Below are 21,145 nucleotides of genomic sequence, written 5' to 3'. Positions count from 1 at the left end.
TTAAGTTCACATAAGAGTTTCACCTCCGTAACAGCAAAGTGCTCCTTTGTGAGCTATGTTAAGAAGGGAATAAAGCTCTTCCAAGCAAATTTTGGCAAATGCGGCCATACAAACTTTGGCAAGCCTTCCTCTGTCCATGGTCAGCCTGTAAGAAACAGACCTATCCACAACAATAGAATCAGAACTGTCCTTTAGGGGAAAGATACAAAATACTCAGCTCTAAAAGAAATAAGACAGCATTCTGGGGCCCCTGAATTCATAATCCTAGTAATTCACTACTTACTCAGTCACCACACTTTTTGTTTTAATCCTCAACTTTTATTACAAGCCTGAAAATTTCCATAGAGTTATGTGTGAGGTGCGTGTGTCTGTATATGTGTATGTGCATGTGTGTGTGCGCGCGCGCGCGTGCGTGCGTGCGTGCGTGCGTGCGTGCGTGTGTGTGTGTGTGTGTGTGTGTGTGTGTGTGTTTATATGTGTAGAATCCAGAGGTTGACTCTAGGTATCTTCCTCAATTGCTCTTTACATTATTTTGGAGTCATGCTCTCTCACTGGATCTTGAGTTCCCCAATTTGCTTGGATTGTTTGGCCAGCAAGCTCCAGGGGTCCTCTAAGTCTGCCTCCTCGGTTTTGGGGCTACAGGAGTGCCTCCACCCACACAGTTCCTTAAACCAGTGCTGGGGGACAAGACCCAAGTCATGCTTACAGAACACGCACTTTACAGACTGAACTATGTTCCCAGACGTCCCCACCACAAATTTCATAACCGAAGTCTCCTGGCTGCTGGGGTTCCAGGCAATGAAGACGCTGTCTTCAGGAAAACGAGAGAACGAACGTGCTCTCATTTTTGTCCTTTCTAAGATTTGCATCGAGGGAGACTTGGAATGGTTGGGTTATGGATGGAGGGGGTGGGGGTTCCTGAGTTTTCAACTATGGACATGTGTGTTGTCTGAGTCCAGTGCAGAGCACCTTGATTCTAGGAGACGGGAGGTTACAGCCAAAGGATTGAGGAGCACTTAGACCCCCGGTTCTAGTGTTCACAAAGCGAGAGTGGCAGGTGGGGCTGAGTCTCTCATAGTTTTTGTCATCTCCCACCCCACCCCCTTGGCTTTATCCACTCCCCAAAGCCTTCTGCCTCTGGAATGGCTGAAGCTGACAAGTTTGAATAGCCAAGTCCTCTATAAAGATCCAGGAAAACCAGTCGTGGTGTTTGAGATAAGCCGGTTTAGGAAATGTCCCACCATCTATGTGGGCCTAACACAATCTTTATGTTTGGGTATAACCACTTAGTCTTTTCCCATTCAAGATTGACTTCTGTTTCATGATTAGGCTTTACCTTGAGTGGGAAATATGTTTTTATTTTTACAGATGATCACGGGGCTTCTGGAGACGCGCCCCCTTGGAAAGCAATTTGCAAGGAATTCCAGTGCGAGTCCATGCACACAGCTATCTGCTTCCTCCTCACCCTGGTCCTTATCCGTTTGCCCACCAGCAAATCCTGCCTGGCGCCTTCTGGTTACGCCAGAAACTGGGTCTGCGAGCCATCCTGCACACTACCCTAGAGGGCGCACTGCCTACACTTTCCGCCAACTAGGCGGCCGCGCTGGCTCCCAGGCTCCATAAAAGGGGAGGAGGCGGATCAGTTTCCTTCTCTCATTGAGAAAGCAGAGGGGATTGGAAGGCTGGGCGTATAAAGCCGCGCAGAGAGCGTGAAACAAAGCAGACGGATTGGAATTGGACTTGGGAGGAGAGGCGCAGAGTCAGGCAGAAAACTTGTTGGAGGGGAGTTAAGAGCCGCTGCCTCTCCTCCATTGCGCTGCGCTTAAGGGGTTCCCACCGGCCTTGCGATTTATTTTTTTATCTGCTTTTTATAGAGAGAAGTATATATATATTTTTCTTCTAAAGAGAAAATTCCTGTTCCAAGAGAAAATAAGGCAACATCAATGAAGGAGAGAAGAGCCAGCCAGAAATTATCCAGTAAATCTATCATGGATCCTAATCAGAACGTGAAATGCAAGATAGTAGTAGTGGGCGACAGCCAGTGTGGGAAAACAGCGCTGCTTCACGTCTTCGCAAAGGACTGCTTCCCCGAAGTGAGTGTGACCCGCGAGGCTTTGAGGGGAGCGGCCGGTGGGGTCCCTAGTCTGGAAGAGAGTGTCCGCTCGCTGTGATTTTCCTCTTCAAAGTCCTCCTCCTCATGCTGAGCCGGTATCCCCCCGCCACACTGCTCGGAAGGGAAAGTGTCCGGGAAGCCCCTGGGCTGGGACGTGCCAGCACCCCGGGCTCTCGGCCCCCAAAACTTGCTGGTTTCAGTGTGGGGAGCCGGGCGGGGAAACCTGGGTGGGCTCTCGGGAAGGGGCTGCGTGTTAGTGTGTAGGGGGTGTGCTTTTTTTTTTTAATTGGACACTTGGGGTATTTTCCATAAAGTGTTCGATGCATGTCGTGCTTTTAATAACCTCTTTGCCACCTTTCCTTCCTCTTCTGTCCCTTTCGTTTGTCCAGAATTACGTCCCTACGGTGTTTGAGAATTACACGGCCAGTTTTGAAATCGACACACAAAGAATAGAGTTGAGCCTGTGGGACACTTCAGGTAAGACTCGGCACACCGCGTGGTTCTCTCGGCCGGTACGCCGCGGGGCTCAGGATCTGGTGCCCTGTACGCTAACGTGGCCCCTAGAGGGACTTCCAGGGCTCGAGCCGCAGGAAAATGTTATCCTTTCTGAGCAGGGGTGGCGATGGGGGTGACTGTGGTCGTAGGGACCGGGGAACGCTATGTGTCGGGGTGACGCTGCTGGAGCAGCCTCCTGTGGCCGCGTGGCCTTGTGTTGTCCGTCCTGGGGGCCGTACTGGAGCAGGCCGCCAGGGTGGCCGGGTGCTGGAGCATGCAGAGCAGCGTGGAGCCCTCCCGCTCGCAGAGGAAGTCCCTCGTGGGTGTCACCAGCCATCTGGTCGCGGGGCAGGGGCGCAGGCTGAGCTGGGAGAAGATTCCCCGAAGCCACCCGCTTGCATGCGGGTTCCGCGCTGGTGGGGGAGAAGGGTGAACGGCCGCAGCCGGCGCCCGTGACGCCTACTGCCAGGAATGCGCTGGTGGCGCGGGGCAGCCGCCACCGCGGGGCCTCCGCCCCCGCAGCCTCCGTGCCACCAGCGCAGAGCCGCTTCTGCGCCCGCCCGGGGATCACTCCGTGCCAGCGCTCCGAACATGCCACTCCCTACCCCCACGGCTTCGGCCTCGCCAGCCTGCAGGGCCGCAGGCAGCCCCGTTCGCCTTTGACCTTCCTGTCTACTTGAATTATTGGCACCGTGGTGGGTTCTGCCCAAAGGTCTAGGGTTCAAGGCCGGGTTATTGCCTTCCCATGCGCCCACCCACCTACGTGGCACGGTAGTGGGGAGAACAGATCTCCCCGGGTGGGAAGGCCGGTGCCCCCGGCTGAGTTCGGGGCAGAGACAGGTGGACAGCACTGAGCACCCCCTGGCACCCAAGCCCTAGCAAGCTGGGCCAGAGGCGCCCCGGGAGAACGCGTGCTGGTTAAGAGCATACCTTCTCCGGAGGAGCCGAAGCTACCGGGAAGGGACGGGAAAGGCGCGTGGGGAACTGTGCAGCCAGACAGATTCGGGCGAAACTGGCAAGGAGGAGCGCACAAGCGCCAACACGCAGGGTTGCTGTCAGGCGGGGTGGCCCGAGGTGGAGCCGCGCTGAGCTGGGAGTGGCCTCATGGAGCTTCAGCGAGCTTCCCACACCCTGGGCTGGAACCTCTAAGGGACCTGGGGGATTAGACAGCGGGAGGAAGGGGCCAGAGCCACAAGGTCTCCAGAGGCAGCCCCCAGCACAAAGACTAGAGGCAAGTCTCGCACCGGCGCCTCTCACGGTCGGTGCCAGATGCTCAGACTGCTGCAGTGAGAAGGATGGATCTAGTTTCCCCCTGGAGAGTCAGGCTCTTCCTTGAGCCGCGCCAAGGGCATTTTGGTTTTCGTTGTTGTTGTTGAGATCACATATGTAGACTTGATACTATAGAGAAAGTGCTGGTGGAATTCTAGTGCCTTATTACTAGTTTCTATCAGAATTATTACATAGCCTAGTATTTTATTAGGCTCCCGTTCTCAGGCATATCATGGTAATTGTTATGCCTAGTGGGCAGGACAGCTGGTGTGGTACCAGTTATTAGCACCAGCACTCCCTCTCCCACCAGCTCTGTTTGGACTTCTGCTCGATAAGAATTATTTAGTCGTGGAGTGGAGCAGTGGGTCAGATACAGTCTTTGATACAAAGCTGTGTTTAGATCTTAGCTCCTGGTTACCAGGGATTTCTGTGTGCAAATCTCGACCTCCCTGGGTCTCATTTTCATCGTCTTTAAAAAGAGGGCAGCCGCTGAGCTGGATAATGTGCAAGATCTCTCCCAGCTATCACATCTTGGCTCTAGTGTCTGGGCAGGCAGATCTTTTTGTTTCCCAGGACGCTGGCTGGCCTCAGCTCCTAGTCTCGGTGGATCTGGCATCCCGTGCTGAGGTTCTCACAGCTTGCAAACCAAGCCAGGTTCTGAGCTGAGCCAGGCTTCCTGGCGGATTTAGGAATGAGACTATTTGGATAAGGAGGGGGATGGGTGGGCTCCTAGGAATGCTGGGTTATACATCCCTGTCTCAAGCTCCAAGAGTCACAAGATCACCAATGGAGAGTTTAGATTAGGTGCCCAAGGGCCAAACTTGCCACCTCCCCACTTTTAAGAGAGAAAAGGCACAAGCCTTTCAAGGGCTAGCAAATAAAACGAATGTGTATGAACAGCTTACAGTGGGAAGCCCATGCAAATATCACTTCAGATGTTTTCAAGCCTTACAACTACATAGTTCACAGTTTCTGTACATATAGCAGAATGCCTTGCATACAATAGTCACCCAATAAAACCTAAAGAATGAGGAAATTAACAATATACACAGTTGCCAAGGAGATGGAGCTCCTGGCATTAATTATCACTGAATTACCTGTGCCTTAAGAATGGCAACTTCATAAATACTGCTTTTTATGAAGTTAATCACCTGAAATGAAATCAGTAGTGAAATAATGACTTGTCTTTTTATTTAGTGAAAGAAAACCCTATGATATTTCTGTAAAATACAAAGGTTTGAAAGCTGATTGCAGCAGTATTGTCCTGCAAAATGATCCAGCTGTGAAACCTTACTTAAAATTTAGGTTTATACAAATGGAAGAGGAGACCTAGGGAATGATTTGGAGATTTATTGTGTTGTTTGTGAAGTGAGATAGTAGTTAATTTAACAAAGTTACAGAACATTGCTTAAATTCTAGGAACAGGCTGTTTTCCACCAAACTTGCCACTCAAGGTCAGCATGCTTCCAGCAGGAAGTTCACACTTCCCAGTAATTTTGCCGTCTTTGCTATTCATTTGCTCTTCCTGACAAGCTCCTAAAAAATTTTTTTAAACTGTCATTTAACATTTTCTCCCCTACAAAGACATTGTTTTGTTGAGGTGTGAGAATATACTTTATGCCTCTTCATATATTTCATTTTCCCCAACTGCTATCAGCTTATCTCTGGAGAGAAGAGCCAAGCCAAGTCTATAGAGCCCTGAATGTAATTTTTCATTCTCTTCCAAGCCTATGTGAGAGAGATTTCTCTTGGAAAAAATGGGTGGAGAGAGAGATTATCAACTGTGCCCTTTGGTGGTACGGCTGCTGTGTTTAACCTTCCAGCAGAGGATCAAACACTCAGGAAACAGAGGCAATTCTTGTTTGGTCTTTCTATGTGTGAACCACATCTTCTAAGCGGTCTGCTCCCCCTGAAGCAGTCATATGATCACGCATAAGCAAAACTGCCAATTTGAATGTGGGGGAGAATGCCACTTGGAAGTAGAATATGAGGAAAGGAAACCATTCATTTCTCTTTTGGGGGTCCAGGCAGTTACTATTTCCTTCTTCTCTATTTCTCTTCCTTTTTTGTGTCTATCTACTAGGATGCAGGGCTCGCTTAATGCCATCCTATGATGCATTTAATTCTTGAACTCCAGTGACCCCTTCCAATTGGTTGCCAATGTGTCTCCCTATGAGGCTTTCACAGTAGTTTGTAGAGCTCTACACAGTTTTTAGATCAGTGATTCTCAACCTTCCTAATGCTGCAATCCTTTAATACAGTTCCTCATGTTGTGGTGATCCCCAACCATAAAATTATTTTTGTTGCTACTTCATAACTGTAATTTTGCTACTGTTATGAGTCAATGCAAATATCTGATATGCAGAGAGTCTTAGGCCCCTGTGAAAGATTCCTTTGACTCCCCGCCCCCCACCCCCAGGGAGTCGTGAACCACAGGTTGGGAACCACTGCTTTAGGTAGGGAAGAGTTTCCCTGTCTTAAGTCCTCTCCAATTACAGCAGCCATAGTGGCACAGTGCCAATTGACTCTTATGGCTACTTTAAATACTCCAAAGTTAACAAAATCTTACTATAAGTGTCATGAAAATCTTCTAAAATGAGGGATTCCTAAAGGTAGTCTTAAGTTCCTTTCTTCCTTTTTACTGAGAAATATTTTCTTTTCATTATAAAATGAAAGAGAGAGAGAGAGAGAGAGAGAGAGAGAGAGAGATTTGGTATTTTTAAGTGATAAGTGAAACCTGTGTAGTTCTGATAGTTTGTGCTTCAAAAATCTGCTACACTTGCCAAACATAGAAGCAATTTGTAACTTGAAGCCAAAAGCCTACTAATAATAGAAAGTTAGTCATTTACAGATCACCATATCTTTTCCTAGGAGACTAGATTGCAGAGTAATTTCAGCATATGTGATTTAGGGAGTAATAGTCATTCACGCCAGCTTTTAACCAGGGCAAGTTGATGCACATTTTATTTAAGGCATATTATTACTCTAAAATATTCAATTCAATTGCTGATTCCCAGTTAATAACTGTGTTATTGTCCTGTGCAAACTGTTTTGAATCTTAATATGCAATGAACATCTTTCCATTTCTGAATGCTCAAGTTAACACTTCCTGTATTTGTTTCTAGTATTATTAAAAAAAATCATATTCTCTACATTTTAAATTTGAAGCAATAGATACAAAAGAAAAACCTTAGGTACTTTACTTTGAGGACAGTCTTCAGAACAAACATAAATCTAATTACAAAGGTATGTTTCAGCCTTTACAGGAAATTTGAAGGCCAGTCTTGATGGCAAGTGCCCTAATGAAATATTCCTTGGCAAGAATGGAAATGCTTCAACAGTTGGAGAGTCATCTATGTGTTAACCAAGGACAGCAGTTTAAAAGGAGATTGCTTATTCCTTTTTGTGATTTAAAATATAAATGAACACATCTGGACAAGTCAGGATTGTAAACTGTTAAGGCATGGAATGGGAGAACACGGTGCTCCGACACCCTGGGAGGGGCTGTATTGAGCTGGGTGGGAGTGGCTTCTGTCCTCAGGCTGCTTGCATTCTAGTTAAGGTGATAAGACAAACAAAAAGTGCTGTGACTAGAGGTGAAAATTTAAAATACCCACGCTTCCTCCAGGGTAGAGTAAGAAACCAAGTGAGGAGCCCAGGACAAGTTCGGGGTGCAGCTAGAAGGAAATGCCTGTGGACTTGAACAAGGTGAGGGAGCCTTCCCAGGGCATCTCTTAGGAACACTTCATAGTCAGACATGGATGTGGAAAGAGTTATAGGAAGAGGCAGCCTGATGGGAATGGTGGACTCAAGAGGCATTGAATGCCTGTGCCAAGTCCAAGCCCCCAACTCAGGTCTTCCTGTGCACGAAAACTCCCATAATTCCAAATCTCCTCTAGAAGCTGACTCAGACCTCCCAAAGTCCTTCAAGTCCCTTGCTCTCTAAAATATGTTTACATTTAATTGTCCTCAGGGAAAAACCAGATTCTCAAAATTGAGATCTCCAACCTGAGCTTCTTAGAGGTAGGCTAAGAATTCAGGATAGGCTAAGAATTTACAAACTAATCAGAGAATGGTTTTGATCTGAGCAGCAGAACAAACTCCACAGACCCAGATGTTTCACAAAGTCATGATCATTGGGACCTAGGGCGTCGAAATCATGGCCAGCTGCTAAACTGAGGCTTCCTACGCTGAAATGTGGACTAGGGCTAGACAAACAGCTTGACTGGAGGCAAATTCTCATCTCTCCCTAGACCTTTCTCCCCCCCCCCTTTAAAAAAAAAATCCCTTTAGTGCTAGCTTTTTCTCCAATTTGGTTTTTCCTAAGTTGCACCTTTGAGTAAGGTGTCCAAATCAGTCATTCTAGTGCTCCTGAAATAACCAGGTGTTTCCTCACGAATACAGTTCTTTTGCACGCAGGTAGGACACCATGGACAACCAGTGTCTCCACTCAACTCCCCAATGCATGGCGGGCTGTGCCAAATGAATCAGCTGTGTCTCTGTCTTTTTCTTTTCTTTCTTTCTTTTCTCCCTTTTTTTTTAATGTCCTTGAAATGTCTTCTGGTTTATAACATATTGGCAACATTCACAGAGTCCCCTTTTCACAAAAATTCATACTTTTCCAACACAGAATGCAAGCTGCTTCAAAGTTTGGGCTGCTGTTGAGCACATTGGTTTTGAAACCCAAGGCTGATGTTTAGTAAGTATGTGGAAAGGCAACCGCACTTGAGGGACTCCATGCTAAGATAATGGACTCTTCCATAGCAGTGGAAACATAATCGCTTTAGTCTGGACTGAATGACAGTGTGGACTTTAAAACTTAACTACATAATCTTGAAGCTCTATGATTCTCTGTGGTTCTGCCGTCAGTAACACATGAGGATTCTTATTACTTTATGTTAAGATTGAGAATTACTACCAAGATGCTATTTAGAGCCGCCAAACAGCCGTGTTAATTCTACCCCCTCTGAACTCACATCCAATTGTGTGTCTATCTGCACAGCCCCTGGAAATAGAAAACACGGAACTGCCCCCATGTTTTCATAAGATCTCTTCAAAATCTTCCAGAGTCCGATTCAGTAGGAGTTACAAACAGAGTATCATTGCTGGGTCAGGTGGTGGTGGCATTTTTTTTGGGGGGGTGGGGGTGATGTCTGTGATGCAGACAGTTGTGGGGGAGTTCAGCAGAGGGTTACCCCGAAGCAGAGCTGGGGTCCTGTCTAGACTTGACGCCCATTCCTGAGCCTGCTGCTCTCCTACAGCTTCCCCTCTGGCGATGGCCCCTCATGGGGCCCGCTCCTGGTGTCCCCTTGGTGAACACTGAAAAAAATCAAAGCTTTCTGTAGTTTTTTTTTTCTGCCCAAAACCTGTTCTTGGTAGTAATTTCTTATAGGAAGCTTCTAACTCACTTCAAGTGTAAGGTGTTACACTTTTAAAATACCCAGTGAGAAAGGTTTTCAGTTTGCAGACTCTTCTAAAGTGTCAGTATTTGAACTGGTTTTGCAAAAGATCCGAAGGCCTCCCTTTTAGGCATGACTCTTCTTCCATATACCTTTAATTATGTACATATATGGTGTGTTGTATCTCTGCACTGGGGTGACTTCAGCAGGCAGGTATGTGTTTGAAGAATTAGTTTCTAGGTGAGGCACTTTGTGACTATTCTTGGGCTGGAAAAATTCCTCTCAGCCCAAATTAATGATCTTGAAGACAGGGATGTGTAGACCTGCAATTTCGAAAGTCTTGTAGAACTTTGCTGATGTTTGCCAAACATGAGCAACGAAGAGCCCCCAAAGCATGCTTATTCTAATCTATGACTGAATTAAGCTTTTCAGCTGCGGGGTGGAGAGTGGATGGGATGAGACACTTGTTTTGCATATATAGCCCAGTTATATCTTTATACTAATACAGCTCCCTGCAACCTACCTGTGGAAAGTCTGGTAGGTTACTTTAAAAGGACCTGAAGAGCAGTGCTGTCTTTAAGGACATGCTGCCCTGAAAATGTCCATCTGCATGAAGCCCATTCCACATGCTGTGAAAGTTAACCTACGTTTATTGGGTTTTAACTATAGTCCATTCTTAGGTCCTGAAGCACAGACTGCGTGCACATTAGGACTTACTGAGCTTTAGCACGCTGTAAAACATGTTCAGTGAGTGCCTGATGAGCTTAACTAGAATCTATAGAAATGAACACTTCTGGAAACCTGCTTTCCCAGGCTGTCATGGGATGCAGCATGCTACAGGAGTCCTGGGCTGGCATTGTTCTCCCTTGGAGGGCTTACACTCCACTCCTTTTGGAGTCTCTCCTGTCTTCCGGACTCCTCCGTGGACAGGGCATTCCTAGGATTCTTCTCTCTGAGTTATCCCACACATGCCTGTGGTGATCAACCCCCTTTGCTTGCCTCTTTGTGCAGTCTCAGGGCCCTGTAGGGGAGAACACTGAAGAAAGAGTCCTTCTTACCTAATGAACTGTTAGACCTTTCCTGTTAGGCCAGTCTGTAATTCTGTCATTCACTTTCTTACTTTGAAAAAAAAAAAAAATGGAAGCAATAGTTTGGAGGCGGGGTTGTTTTGTTTTGTTTCTCCAGAAAAAAAACAAAAAACAAAAAAAAAAAAAAACAAAAAAAACCCTTAACCTATCAAAAAACAAAATGAATAAATTGCCTCATCTTCTATGGCAAGTTACTCTTCTAGTTGGTGGTCACATTACAGTTAGGTCTAATGAATTTGAGAATCGGTTTTATTAGCGCCCTGGGCACTTGTTGATCAAAAAGCTGCATTGTTTACTGCAGGGGGTGGGGCTAGGCTCAGATCAAAGTGCAGCTCCTAATTAGATCTTATTAAAGCGCTTCAGAGTTACCGCTTCACCTCCAAGCTCAGTGGCTGCTTTCTCAGGAAGCGTTACCCTACATATGTATTTTCATCCAAACTGTTGAACCAGACGAAAACAAAAGCAGAAAGAGGCCTCCGTGAGAATCCTGTTTAACTCCAAGAGAACTGTTTCTTTTTAAAGTCAATCAAGAGGGTGAATTTGCATATAGCCACTGAGCACAAAAGCCTCCTTGCTTTCTTTCTTTTTTCTTTTTTCTTTTTTTTTTTTTTCTCGTAAGCAAGCAATCTCCAGCAGCCTGTGACTGAGGGCTGAACACAAAGCCAGATCCCTTTGTGGCCTTAAAATGGGTGGGGGAGGGGAACCAGCCCACAAAGGGCAGGGTGTTCTCTGCAGCCACATGGTGACTGGAATGTTGCAACCCGGTCTCTGGATTTTCCCAGCAGTCCCAAGTTTAATTAAATTAGTTTTGGCCCTTTGACTTTCTTCAGCCACCTTTGGAAAAGATGGGCTCCATTGTCCCGTGGAATAGCCCGCTCTGCCACGCAGTACAGGCAGCATCCTGTGCTGCAGGAACCTGCCTGCTACCTGCAGATGCTCCCCAGGTTGTGGAGGGCTAGAGATTGGAAAGCGTAAGACTAAGACGGGAGCTTCCTGACACCTGTTCGGCTGACACAGACTGGCTCTGACTGCGTAGGTCAGGTCAGGTCGTCTAAGCTAGCTTTGAAGAGCAGAAGAGAGACTCCTCTGTCCTCATTTGAATTTCTTCTCTGTCCAGTCTGGGATTTTGTGGCTGGCTACAAGGAAAGAGATAGTCTAATGCTTACAGCCAGAGCTGTGTCAGAGTTAGACTTTGGACACACAAACAAGGAAGGTTCCAGTGGAGAGAGTCGGAACTGCAGAACTACTGTAAAATAGCAAATATATTCCTATAGGGTAAAGCCGCCCCTTTCTGGTGCCTCTCAAGGAAAACCTAAGCTGAACTCTTAAGCGAATTACTCTCATTACCTCTGATTTTTTCAAGTGGCTGAAGCGGGGGTGGGGGTAGGGGGGGTGGTGTCATTTTTGCAAATGGCCTCCTATTCTTTTGTACATCTCAATATTTTAAACGACATAACTTTTTCAGCTAAGACTGTGGGGAAGTCCCTTCCATTGGCAGGCTTTGTTACGACACTTCTGCCTTCAGTGGCCAGTGAGAAGCCGTGGTGGCCTTGCCTGAGAACTTGTGAGGTTGCCTTCTCTGTTGGCACTCTCCTTCCTGGTTCCTAGAACGTTCTCGAGTCCCGTGCTCAGCCGACTCACCTTCCCCATCTCTAAAGCAGCTAGTGAGGCAGGCACAGTGCCGCCCGGGATTGCAGTGAGCACCCAGGGCCCAGAACACAGGCACCAACTGCAGCAACATCCAGGACGAGAGAACAGACTACTGATGGTCCATGCCTTGGTAGTTTTGTGCTTTTTCTTTGAGACATGGTGTCCCTAAGTTGCTCAATGGAGAACTCACCTGGAGATACCAGTGCACTCATATGCAGAGTGGAAGAACTAGCTTGGTCCACAAGCTGCATTCCCTCCACAGCTTGGGTAGGCCTCGAACTTGCTATCCCCTGGCTTTAACCCTTTTCCACCAGGCCTGGCTACAAAGATTTTTTTTTTTTGGAAGCTTTTTTTTTTTTTTCCCCCTCTTTTTGACTTTGACTACTGAAGTTTTGACTTAGGGAATACGTGCTATGTTTTTCTGCCAGAAATGCAAAAATTATGTCAAAACTAAATGAAAAGTCAAAAAAGCTTTACCATATTTGCATTTGCCTAGTAAGTGATTTCCATGTTGTCTGTGAAATGACTGTGTGAGGAAAATCATTTCTTGAAAGTAGCAATGGGCAAATTGTCCTCAATTTTGCAGTCAAACTATTTCATAATTCATAATTATTGGCCTTGTGTGAATTCCCAACCTTTGGAATTCAGAAAGGTGTCCAAAAACCAAACAAACAAAGTCCTTATGACCAGAAAGTGCTGTGGTTGAGTCAATAGGCTGCTGACTTGCGTCTTTAGACACCCTTGGGTTTAACTCGGGCCAGGGCCCTGGGATTCTGTCCTGCTGTCACGTTTGCAGGTGGAACTGTGTAGAAAAGGTAACATGATCCAACATGGCATTTATGACATTCCTGCTTGTAGCAGGAAGCAAACTTACACAGGGCTGGGGGGGGGGGGTAAGTGTAAGCAAGCTCAAAGGTCAATGGCTTAGCCAGACTTGTAACTGGAGACAGAGTGACACCCATGTGCTCTGCCATGGCTCTCTGTGCACCATTAATCTTGCCTTCTTCCTCCCTCCCCCACTCATCCCCATTCAACTATTGGACTAATCTGGAGTTTGGATCTTTTTCCCAGGAAGCAGCTCCATTTTCAATGGCCACTGCCAATCAGCCTTTGACCACAGAGATAGCACAGCCACAATACATCTAGTTAATATGTACACATCTCTCCCTAAATTCCAGCTGCTACCTGGGTTTGCTCAGATCCCACGGATATAGGTTGTCACCGTTTCCACCTTGTGGTTGAAGAACCAGAGGCACCCAGTCCTAAGACAGGGGCTTCTCCCCAGTTAGTGGTGGGAATGGGTTTCTACTCAAGATCACCTGGTCCCGCACCCTCCCTACTTCACCTGGCATCCCTCTGACTCTAGTCCTTGAACTCTTATCAATTTGCACCTTAAGTTCCTGGCCTTTCCAGGAACTGAGGTCCCATGCATAGGAAGGAGCTCTCTGATCTCCTAGTACAAGTGAATAAACCTGTCTTTTGTGTATATGTTTGCATTTCTTTATGAGAAGGTGTGTGTTTGCATTTCTTTACAAGAGGGAGTGTGTGCTGGGGGTCAGGAGTGGGCAAGTGGAGGTGTTACATTGTACCATGAATGCCTTAGAGAAGATGGAGGGTCTTGTCTGAGATCTCTGTGTTTTGTTTTGTTTCCTAGGTTCTCCTTACTATGACAACGTCCGTCCCCTCTCTTACCCGGATTCTGATGCTGTGCTCATTTGCTTCGACATCAGTAGACCAGAGACCCTGGACAGTGTCTTAAAAAAGGTAAGTGCTGAGGACTGGGGGTGCTGTGCAGCACTTTTGGTGATCTGGGACTGCAGAAAGGTGCTTGGCTGGGGGCCACAGAGTCTGGCCTTATGTCTTCTAATGAAAACACTGGAAAGGATACTTACACACCAAAGCAAGGTTCCTGCACATCAATGCCAGGAGTTTGGGTAGTTCATCTGCTTGAAGCTTTGCTTCACAAAGCTCAGAACAGCATACTTTTCATGAGCTCCCATGTTCATTTTTTGGGAGGTGGACCTACAGTAAGGACCTACCTGAGCCTTCCCTTTGTTTGCTGGACAGACTGCTCCTTACATGTTCACTCTTGATCTCAATTCAGATATTGACCTGAATACAACTAAGAGCTATTTTGAGCCGGGTGGTGGTGGCGCAAGCCTTTAATCCCAGCACTTGGGAGGCAGAGCCAGGCGGATCTCTGTGAGTTCTAAGGTATCCTGGTCTACAGAGATCCAGGACAGGCACCAAAACTACCCAGAGAAACCCTGTCTGGGGGAAAAAAGAGTTATTTTGACAAGGAAGTTATATTACAATAATTTATAGAAACACAGATGAAATTAATATAAGAGGAATATGTATAATAGGACTTGTCACTAGATAGGTAACAATGTGAATTATAATCAGGTGTATACCAAATACCACTAAATCATCAGGTGTGCTGAACATGTATGTTATCACACAGCCCTGGTTTCTGGAAGCAAAGGTGGGTCAGATTCTGTAGATGGAGATGGAACTAGCAGAAGTTGTGGACAGAAAGGAACCAGGGCTAAGAGGAGTGTACCTGTTGCATGTTGGGTCTTGAGGCCTAAGAAGCCACTGTGTATGTGTTAGGAGGCGATGTTTGGCCTTTGGCAGCAGAGGACTGTTGTAGTTATGGGAACTTGTAGATGACTTCAAAGGAGTTCAGTGGGGGCCTGCAGCAACCTAGGCTTTGTTCTTTGTAGTTCCTGATGGTCAGAAGTGCTGGTAGATGGGGCAGGATATTGATCACTCACCCTTGTGGGGCTGTTGTGAGGTTCGAGAGGGAGACTCTAGCTTTTTTTCTGTGTGCTGCAGATGTGGCTAAGAGCAAAGAATGTCACTCAGTGGGTCCCTGTGGCCTGGTCAGAGTGAGGACAGAGGAGCAGAAATGAAGAAGCACTGTGTAGATGTCTGGGCTTGTTTCATTTGGGTTGCTTTCTTTTGGTTTTCACTTTTGGTTTTTATTAGTTTATATGTCTATATGGTACTTAGTAGCTTGGGTTAGTCATTATAAATTTAGGGTTTGAGGTATAGCCCTCCTTCAGTCTTTACTAAACATCACAAGCAGTTCAGTGAGACCGCACTCTTGATAGATCAAAGGGTCCTTTTTAGTCCTTTTTGACTCCTTCCATTCTGAGTAATCCATGAAACACAGGATTGGCTTTTGTTAAATTCTGTTAGGAATGCACCTTTCCTGTCTTCAAGACCTGTAAACAAATGGGGCGGGGGGCGCTGCCAGAAACATCACAGCTGATAACAACGTAACAACATGCCTGGCTGTGTCTGGAGATAAAAGGGGCACTTATTTACTGGAGTCTGTACTTGATGTAGTATTGGGTTATACATAATTTATGACAGAAAGCTTTCTCCTGTCCTATTTTGCTTTTGTCTCTTAAGACCAAACAAATAGTGACATTGGACCTGTAGATATTAATATGTGTGTTTTACATTTGTGTGAGGCTTAAGGTTCATGGTAACTTCATCTGCTTCCTGTCTTAATAGATTCTTGAAGTCCATTAATATCAGAGAGTTCAGAGTGACTTAAGGTAGAAAAGATTTCTTGTTCTGTTTTTCAATTCTCTAGGAGCTTGTGCTAGAGGCTCCTAAATAATTGTAGGAGGGAAGAAGAAAGGGAAATCTCAATGGATGAATCAGGCATTCTGTGTGTTACTGCATCCATGTGCTGGGGTGCTTTGTGCTAGATGTTATTAACTCAGCTACACCTTGAGATCTGGAGGCCTCTTCTGGTGGTCTCTTACATCACTCTTCCAGAATGTCCCTCTTATCTAGTATTTCACTTGGAAAACTTTATTGCCCCTTCTGCTCTGTGGACTCCTTGCAAAGACATAGCTGCATCACCATCACAGTACTTCACAGAGCACAAAAGACATCTGGGATGGGAGTGGAGGAGTCTCAGCCCCCTTATCCCCTCATCTCTGGGAGCAGTGATCTTCTTGGAGGACTTGGCTCCCATCCTGATGATGGAGAACTCGAGCTAGAAGAAGCAAAAGCATGAAAAGCCATTTACTTGCTTTAAAGGGAACAGTGGAATCCATGCCAGGGACTTCTGTAGGTTCTCATAATTCTGGTTAGGACAGGAATAGTTAAATTGTAGACTAGACAACAGTGCTTAACAGTTAAAAATAAATAACTCAAAGTCCTATGGGCTACAAAACTCACTGCTGTTCTAGAAGCTCAAGAGGGAGTTAGTTCTCTGCTTAAGCTGTGGCCTGTCCATTCAGCCACTTGAGTGGAAAAAGCTCCTTGAAGCAGGACATTCTGCTTTAAAATCGTAGGCCAGATTCTTAGACAGAGCCTCCAGCACATGGTAGCATGGCCAAGTCTTTCATGATGAAGTCTGTGAATGCATACTTGTGCTGGGGCGGGCTTATGCCCAGCCTTCCACCTAGAAATAAGAAACTCAGCATGTCCAAGGGTGAAGTCATCCACTTGGATATGTCATTATTAAGGTACTTTTGTCTTATAAATCCCTCCATAATTAAGACATTGTTGAAGCTACCTTCTGTTGATAGCCAATACATTCACTGTGGGAGGAACCCATGAGTCACACAGAATATAAAACAATATACATGGGCACTCTAAAGTTTGCTGTCCACTTACTAATTAAATACAAGCTTGTTTCTTCGCTTAAAGTCACATTTCAGTGTCTGCCATTGAGGAAATTGTTTTCAGTGTATGCATGTCAATACTTTGTTAATTTTCTTTTTTTCTTTCTCTCCTTCCTAGTGGAAAGGTGAAATCCAGGAGTTCTGTCCCAATACCAAGATGCTTTTGGTTGGTTGTAAGTCTGATCTGCGGACAGATGTCAGTACATTAGTGGAGCTCTCAAATCACAGGCAGACCCCTGTGTCATATGATCAGGTATGTGTTGTCAATGTGGAAAAGACACTTTTCAAAAAAAAAAAAAAAAAGGTGAAAGGAATGGAATATTGTTTGTAGTAAATAAAATGGAGCAGCTTTTCAAGAGGTGAGGCAGGGGTCAACTGAAATATGAAATGTCTGTCCTTCTCTAGTAAAAATCACCAGGAATTAGGGCACCTGAGCAGCTGATACCCTTGGATGCTTCTGCTCACCAGTGGTTCTAAAGGTCAACATATTTAAGAAAGACTGTGGTCAAACAGACCAGTGGGTCTCTTTAAGAGAGCTTAATGTCCTCAGTTGCCCAGTAGAATCTTTAATCAAGTTGTTAATAAAATAGACCACTCCATGATACCATCTTTTGGAGGTTCAGCATGGTGCATGTATTCCTCCAAAGAAAAGAAAATCTGTTTAGAAATATTTTCTCCTGAAACTCACCACCAGATTCTAAAACAGGCTCATGTTAAAATAGCTGCAGCTCTATGTGGTATGCATCATTTAAAGTGTTCAGTTTTCGGGCTGGGGACATAGCTCAGCAGTACAGCGCTTGCTCAGCATGAGCAAGGCTTGGGCTTCCATCCCCAGTATAATACAAACTTAGAGAAAAAATACTATACTCATCTACACCTTGCATTTCTCATTAGCAAACTCGATACAATCATAAAAACTGATTTTTACTCAAAATTGATGTTAAATTACATTTATCCACCCTGTATTTTGTACAGACTGTTGACTGGGGTTGAGAGTCATTTACAGACAATAATAGAGGAATGAGAGCCTCATTAAGGGCTGGAATGGACTCAGAAGGCCAAAGTACCTTTGCCAGATCTATACGAAAGATGCAGTGTTCATGGTTTCAGGGGACTTAACTCTATAACAAGAGGCTGTGCTTCTCAGTGGCCCTGAATGTGACCTACACAGCAAGTTACTCACTTCTTGACCACACGTGGCAGTGAGGGTCAAATGCCACCTTAGCATCTCTCTTGTTTCTTTGAGTCATCCTGTTGGTAGTTGGATGCTCAAGAAGCTAGACAAGTGTCTACTGAGTAATGTAACTAACTGAGGGCCTTAAGAGGTAACAAAGTAGCTCATTAAAAAAAAATCTTTTTTTTTTTTAATTTTTTACAACACTTGGGAAATCCATTTTGTATATTAGACATTTTCCAGTGCTAGACTGTTTTGTGGCATTTTAACACTTTCCAGACATCTCTCCAAAGTCTCACTACTGATGGAAATTCTTTCTTTTCCTTCACAGGGGGCAAATATGGCCAAGCAGATCGGGGCAGCCACTTACATTGAATGCTCAGCTTTACAGTCAGAAAACAGCGTCAGAGACATTTTTCACGTCGCCACCTTGGCGTGTGTAAATAAGACAAATAAAAACGTTAAGCGGAACAAATCACAGAGGGCCACAAAGCGGATTTCACACATGCCTAGCAGACCAGAACTCTCAGCTGTTGCTACGGACTTGCGAAAGGACAAAGCGAAGAGCTGCACTGTGATGTGAAGCTTCGCTGTCTTTAACGAGGACACGGGAATCTAGTGTAAAAAAATAAAAAGAGAGAGTAAAAAACAAGAGCAGAAGGAAATGATAGAGTCAAATGAAGTGCGCAGCCAAAGTCACATGGACACAGGCCTGGGAGGCCCTTGAACGGATACCCAGTTCTTGGAATCCTGTCCTTAGGTTGGGCATGTAGACCGAATGGTGAGAAGTGAATCCATGGAAGAGTTTGGAAGTGTGACTTGAAAAATATGCCAAAAACAAAGGGAGCTATAAATGGGCTATAGAGCTAGAGTAAGAGGAACGCCGGTCCCTCCGAGAAGAACGTCCATGCTCTGAATGGTGCTTGCCTATTTTCGGTTTTGTTTTTGTGTTCTTGTTACAACCTATTCATGGATCTCTACTTTGATTTAATTTTTCGATATTTTAATCTCATTTTCAAAAAAGTATATATTAGTATACCGTCCTCGTTGGGGAACTCGCACTGTGACCTTAGTGTTTAGTTTTCTAGGGGATGTGATCTAATTTCCTCCTAGCTCATCATTAAAATGGAAATTGTATCGGGACCCGTGGGATTTGAGAGGGAAACTTCACGAGGCTTTGAAATCTTGACTTCCTGAAGGTCGCTGCTGAGCGAGATGGTTTGAAAGCGAGGCGTCTGCGGCCTTACCAGATGCGTAGACCAGCACTGCCGAGATTGCATAGATCAAATAGAAAAGAGTGTTGTTTTATATTCTGTCTGATGCTTTCGTTCATCCTTGTGATTGTCATTAACAAGTGGTAAATTGCTCAATGTAATACTTTGTGCGCTGTTTAGAGAAGAGAGTGTGTGGTTTTGTTTTTTCCTTTGGCCATCGTTGATAAAAACTCGAAGTCAATAAAAGGTGTCTTGGTTTGATGTGATAGAGTGATTTCAAAGAGAAAGCAGGTGGATACTGTCTTCACCAGGAGAGATAATGGAGGGAGGAATTATAACAGAGAGCACAGTTTGTGAGGGAAGCTGTCTGGAAGAAAGTCATATTTCAAACCCACAGAGCAAAAAGCACGGTTGTCTGTTGTGCCCCCAGACTAGCAGCAGACAGTGAGCAGTTGGCTCATTCCTTCAAATGAACGTTGTCCTGACAAAGGTCCCATTTGCCCAAGCTTTAGAAAACCCCAGATAGAAAGGGGGAAAAGCCTATAATGTCAGCCCTGATATGAACCTAGGGCATTTCTCATGTGACTGCTAACCCTCACTTAACCAGATTCAGCCAGGGCCAGGTTCAAAACTTGATCATAGAAAGCATTTAAAATAGTTCACAGGTTTCACCTTTTGAGCGGTTCCTTCCAGAGAAGATGTCAGATATGACCCTGTTTTAGGTGGTGCTTGCCAAAGCTAGCTTTTTCCCCCAATGATGACGCTTCATTTTTGAAGCGGTGAAACTGTGTTTCCATTAAACTGTGGCAGGAGGGGAGATTAAGATAATTACAACAGGCAGTTCTGTGTCTTACAAGCACTTTGTCTGGTCTCTGCAAGAAAATGCCATTTCAATCATTTCCCATGGAACTCAGACATTTTACCATCATAATGTGCTTCGACTGGTGTGGCGTTATGCTTTGGGCAGTATTACAAAATAGCTGGCCAGTGCTTTCTGTATTTAAATATTGTACAAAGAAAATAAGTTATAACTGTTATAAAGCAGAACTTTCTGTTGCTTTTTTTTTTAATGTTGAGTCACTTTGTATGTTTGTTTGGTCAGTGTTTCCACAGTATTTATTAAATCGTATGTGGTTTTTTTTTTTTTTTTCTTCAAATAAAAAAGTAACCATGTCTGTCTACCTGGGATGTTTCCTACTTCTTAACTGTTTAGCTGTGCTCTTTCAGAGGTGATTGCAGACTCTGAACTAAGATTTACTGAATTAGCAAAGTTAAGATTTGATTCTTAGCAATACTTTCTTGGATAAAGATGAATCTATGCATAGAAGATGTTGACATGATGTTTTCAAGAATCAAGAAAATGGGGCATTCTTGAGTGATTTGGACATTTACAAAACAAGGTGTGATAGCGGATAGGATTAATTTTAGAGAGTAACAGAATTCCCTGAAAGTCTTCCATAGTGGAAACAAATAACACAGAGCATTTCCACTATGCTTGTGCAAGGAAATCTAATGTGACCCTGGCTTCTATTGTGTGCCCTGGAGACCCAGAGAGCCCCCTCGCAAAGCATGTTCTTGTTCAGCAGCATGGCTAACTCAGGATCCAACTACTGCAACTTAGTGTAGTCAAAACAAAACTAGTCTCATTTATGGTACATTGTTCAACACAAAACAATATAATACAGAAAACTGTCAAGTCCACATTGAGTAGCCTAGGGGAGGGAAAGGGGCATAGGTCCCAATGAGCCCAGTTGATTCTGTTTTCAGCTAAAATGCCTACACATTTTTATGCAAATGTCTAAAAATATTCAGTAAGACTTCCAAACTATGATTCGACACAGTCAAGATATTTCCTATAAAAACTGGCTTTAGAAATCTCTATGGTTTAGTCACTTGTTTAGAAAGAATTCTCAGAAGAACAAAGTAGAAGGAAAGCCAGAGGATCCTACATGAGTGAACAGTCTTAAGAGCATAGGCACTATGGGGCAGCTGCATAAAAGATTTTGGAGCTCAGACATGTACTGGATATGTTTGTAACTCATTCCTGTGGTGAAATACTAAAGGAAATAAAAGCACTGTCCCAACCCTGGT

General features: G+C 44.9%; 1 protein-coding gene across 1 annotated transcript; it reads left to right on the top strand.

The window, feature by feature from the left end:
- Nucleotides 1–1,656: 1,656 nt before the first annotated feature.
- On the top strand, nt 1,657–19,320 carry Rnd3 (Rho family GTPase 3). The gene is made up of 5 exons (XM_028878571.2): nt 1,657–2,093; nt 2,503–2,590; nt 13,669–13,778; nt 16,785–16,919; nt 18,172–19,320. Exons 1-5 carry the CDS (start codon nt 1,944–1,946, stop codon nt 18,421–18,423), a joined length of 735 nt encoding a protein of 244 aa, XP_028734404.1. The 5' UTR covers nt 1,657–1,943; the 3' UTR covers nt 18,424–19,320.
- The last annotated feature ends 1,825 nt before the right edge of the window (nt 19,321–21,145 follow it).

The sequence above is a fragment of the Peromyscus leucopus genome, chromosome 4, assembly GCF_004664715.2.
Source record: "Peromyscus leucopus breed LL Stock chromosome 4, UCI_PerLeu_2.1, whole genome shotgun sequence".
NCBI lineage: Eukaryota > Metazoa > Chordata > Mammalia > Rodentia > Cricetidae > Peromyscus > Peromyscus leucopus.
Note: the sequence above shows the minus strand (reverse complement) of the source record. Positions and strands in the feature narration are given on the sequence as shown.

Excerpts from the sequence above, each read along its gene's own strand:
- Rnd3 (XM_028878571.2), top strand. The coding sequence starts at position 1,944 with ATGAAGGAGAGAAGAGCCAGCCAGAAATTATCCAGTAAATCTATCATG. Across the intron at positions 13,779-16,784 it reads TGGACAGTGTCTTAAAAAAG|TGGAAAGGTGAAATCCAGGA; the intron begins GTAAGTGCTGAG and ends TCTCCTTCCTAG. Across the intron at positions 16,920-18,171 it reads CCCCTGTGTCATATGATCAG|GGGGCAAATATGGCCAAGCA; the intron begins GTATGTGTTGTC and ends TTTCCTTCACAG.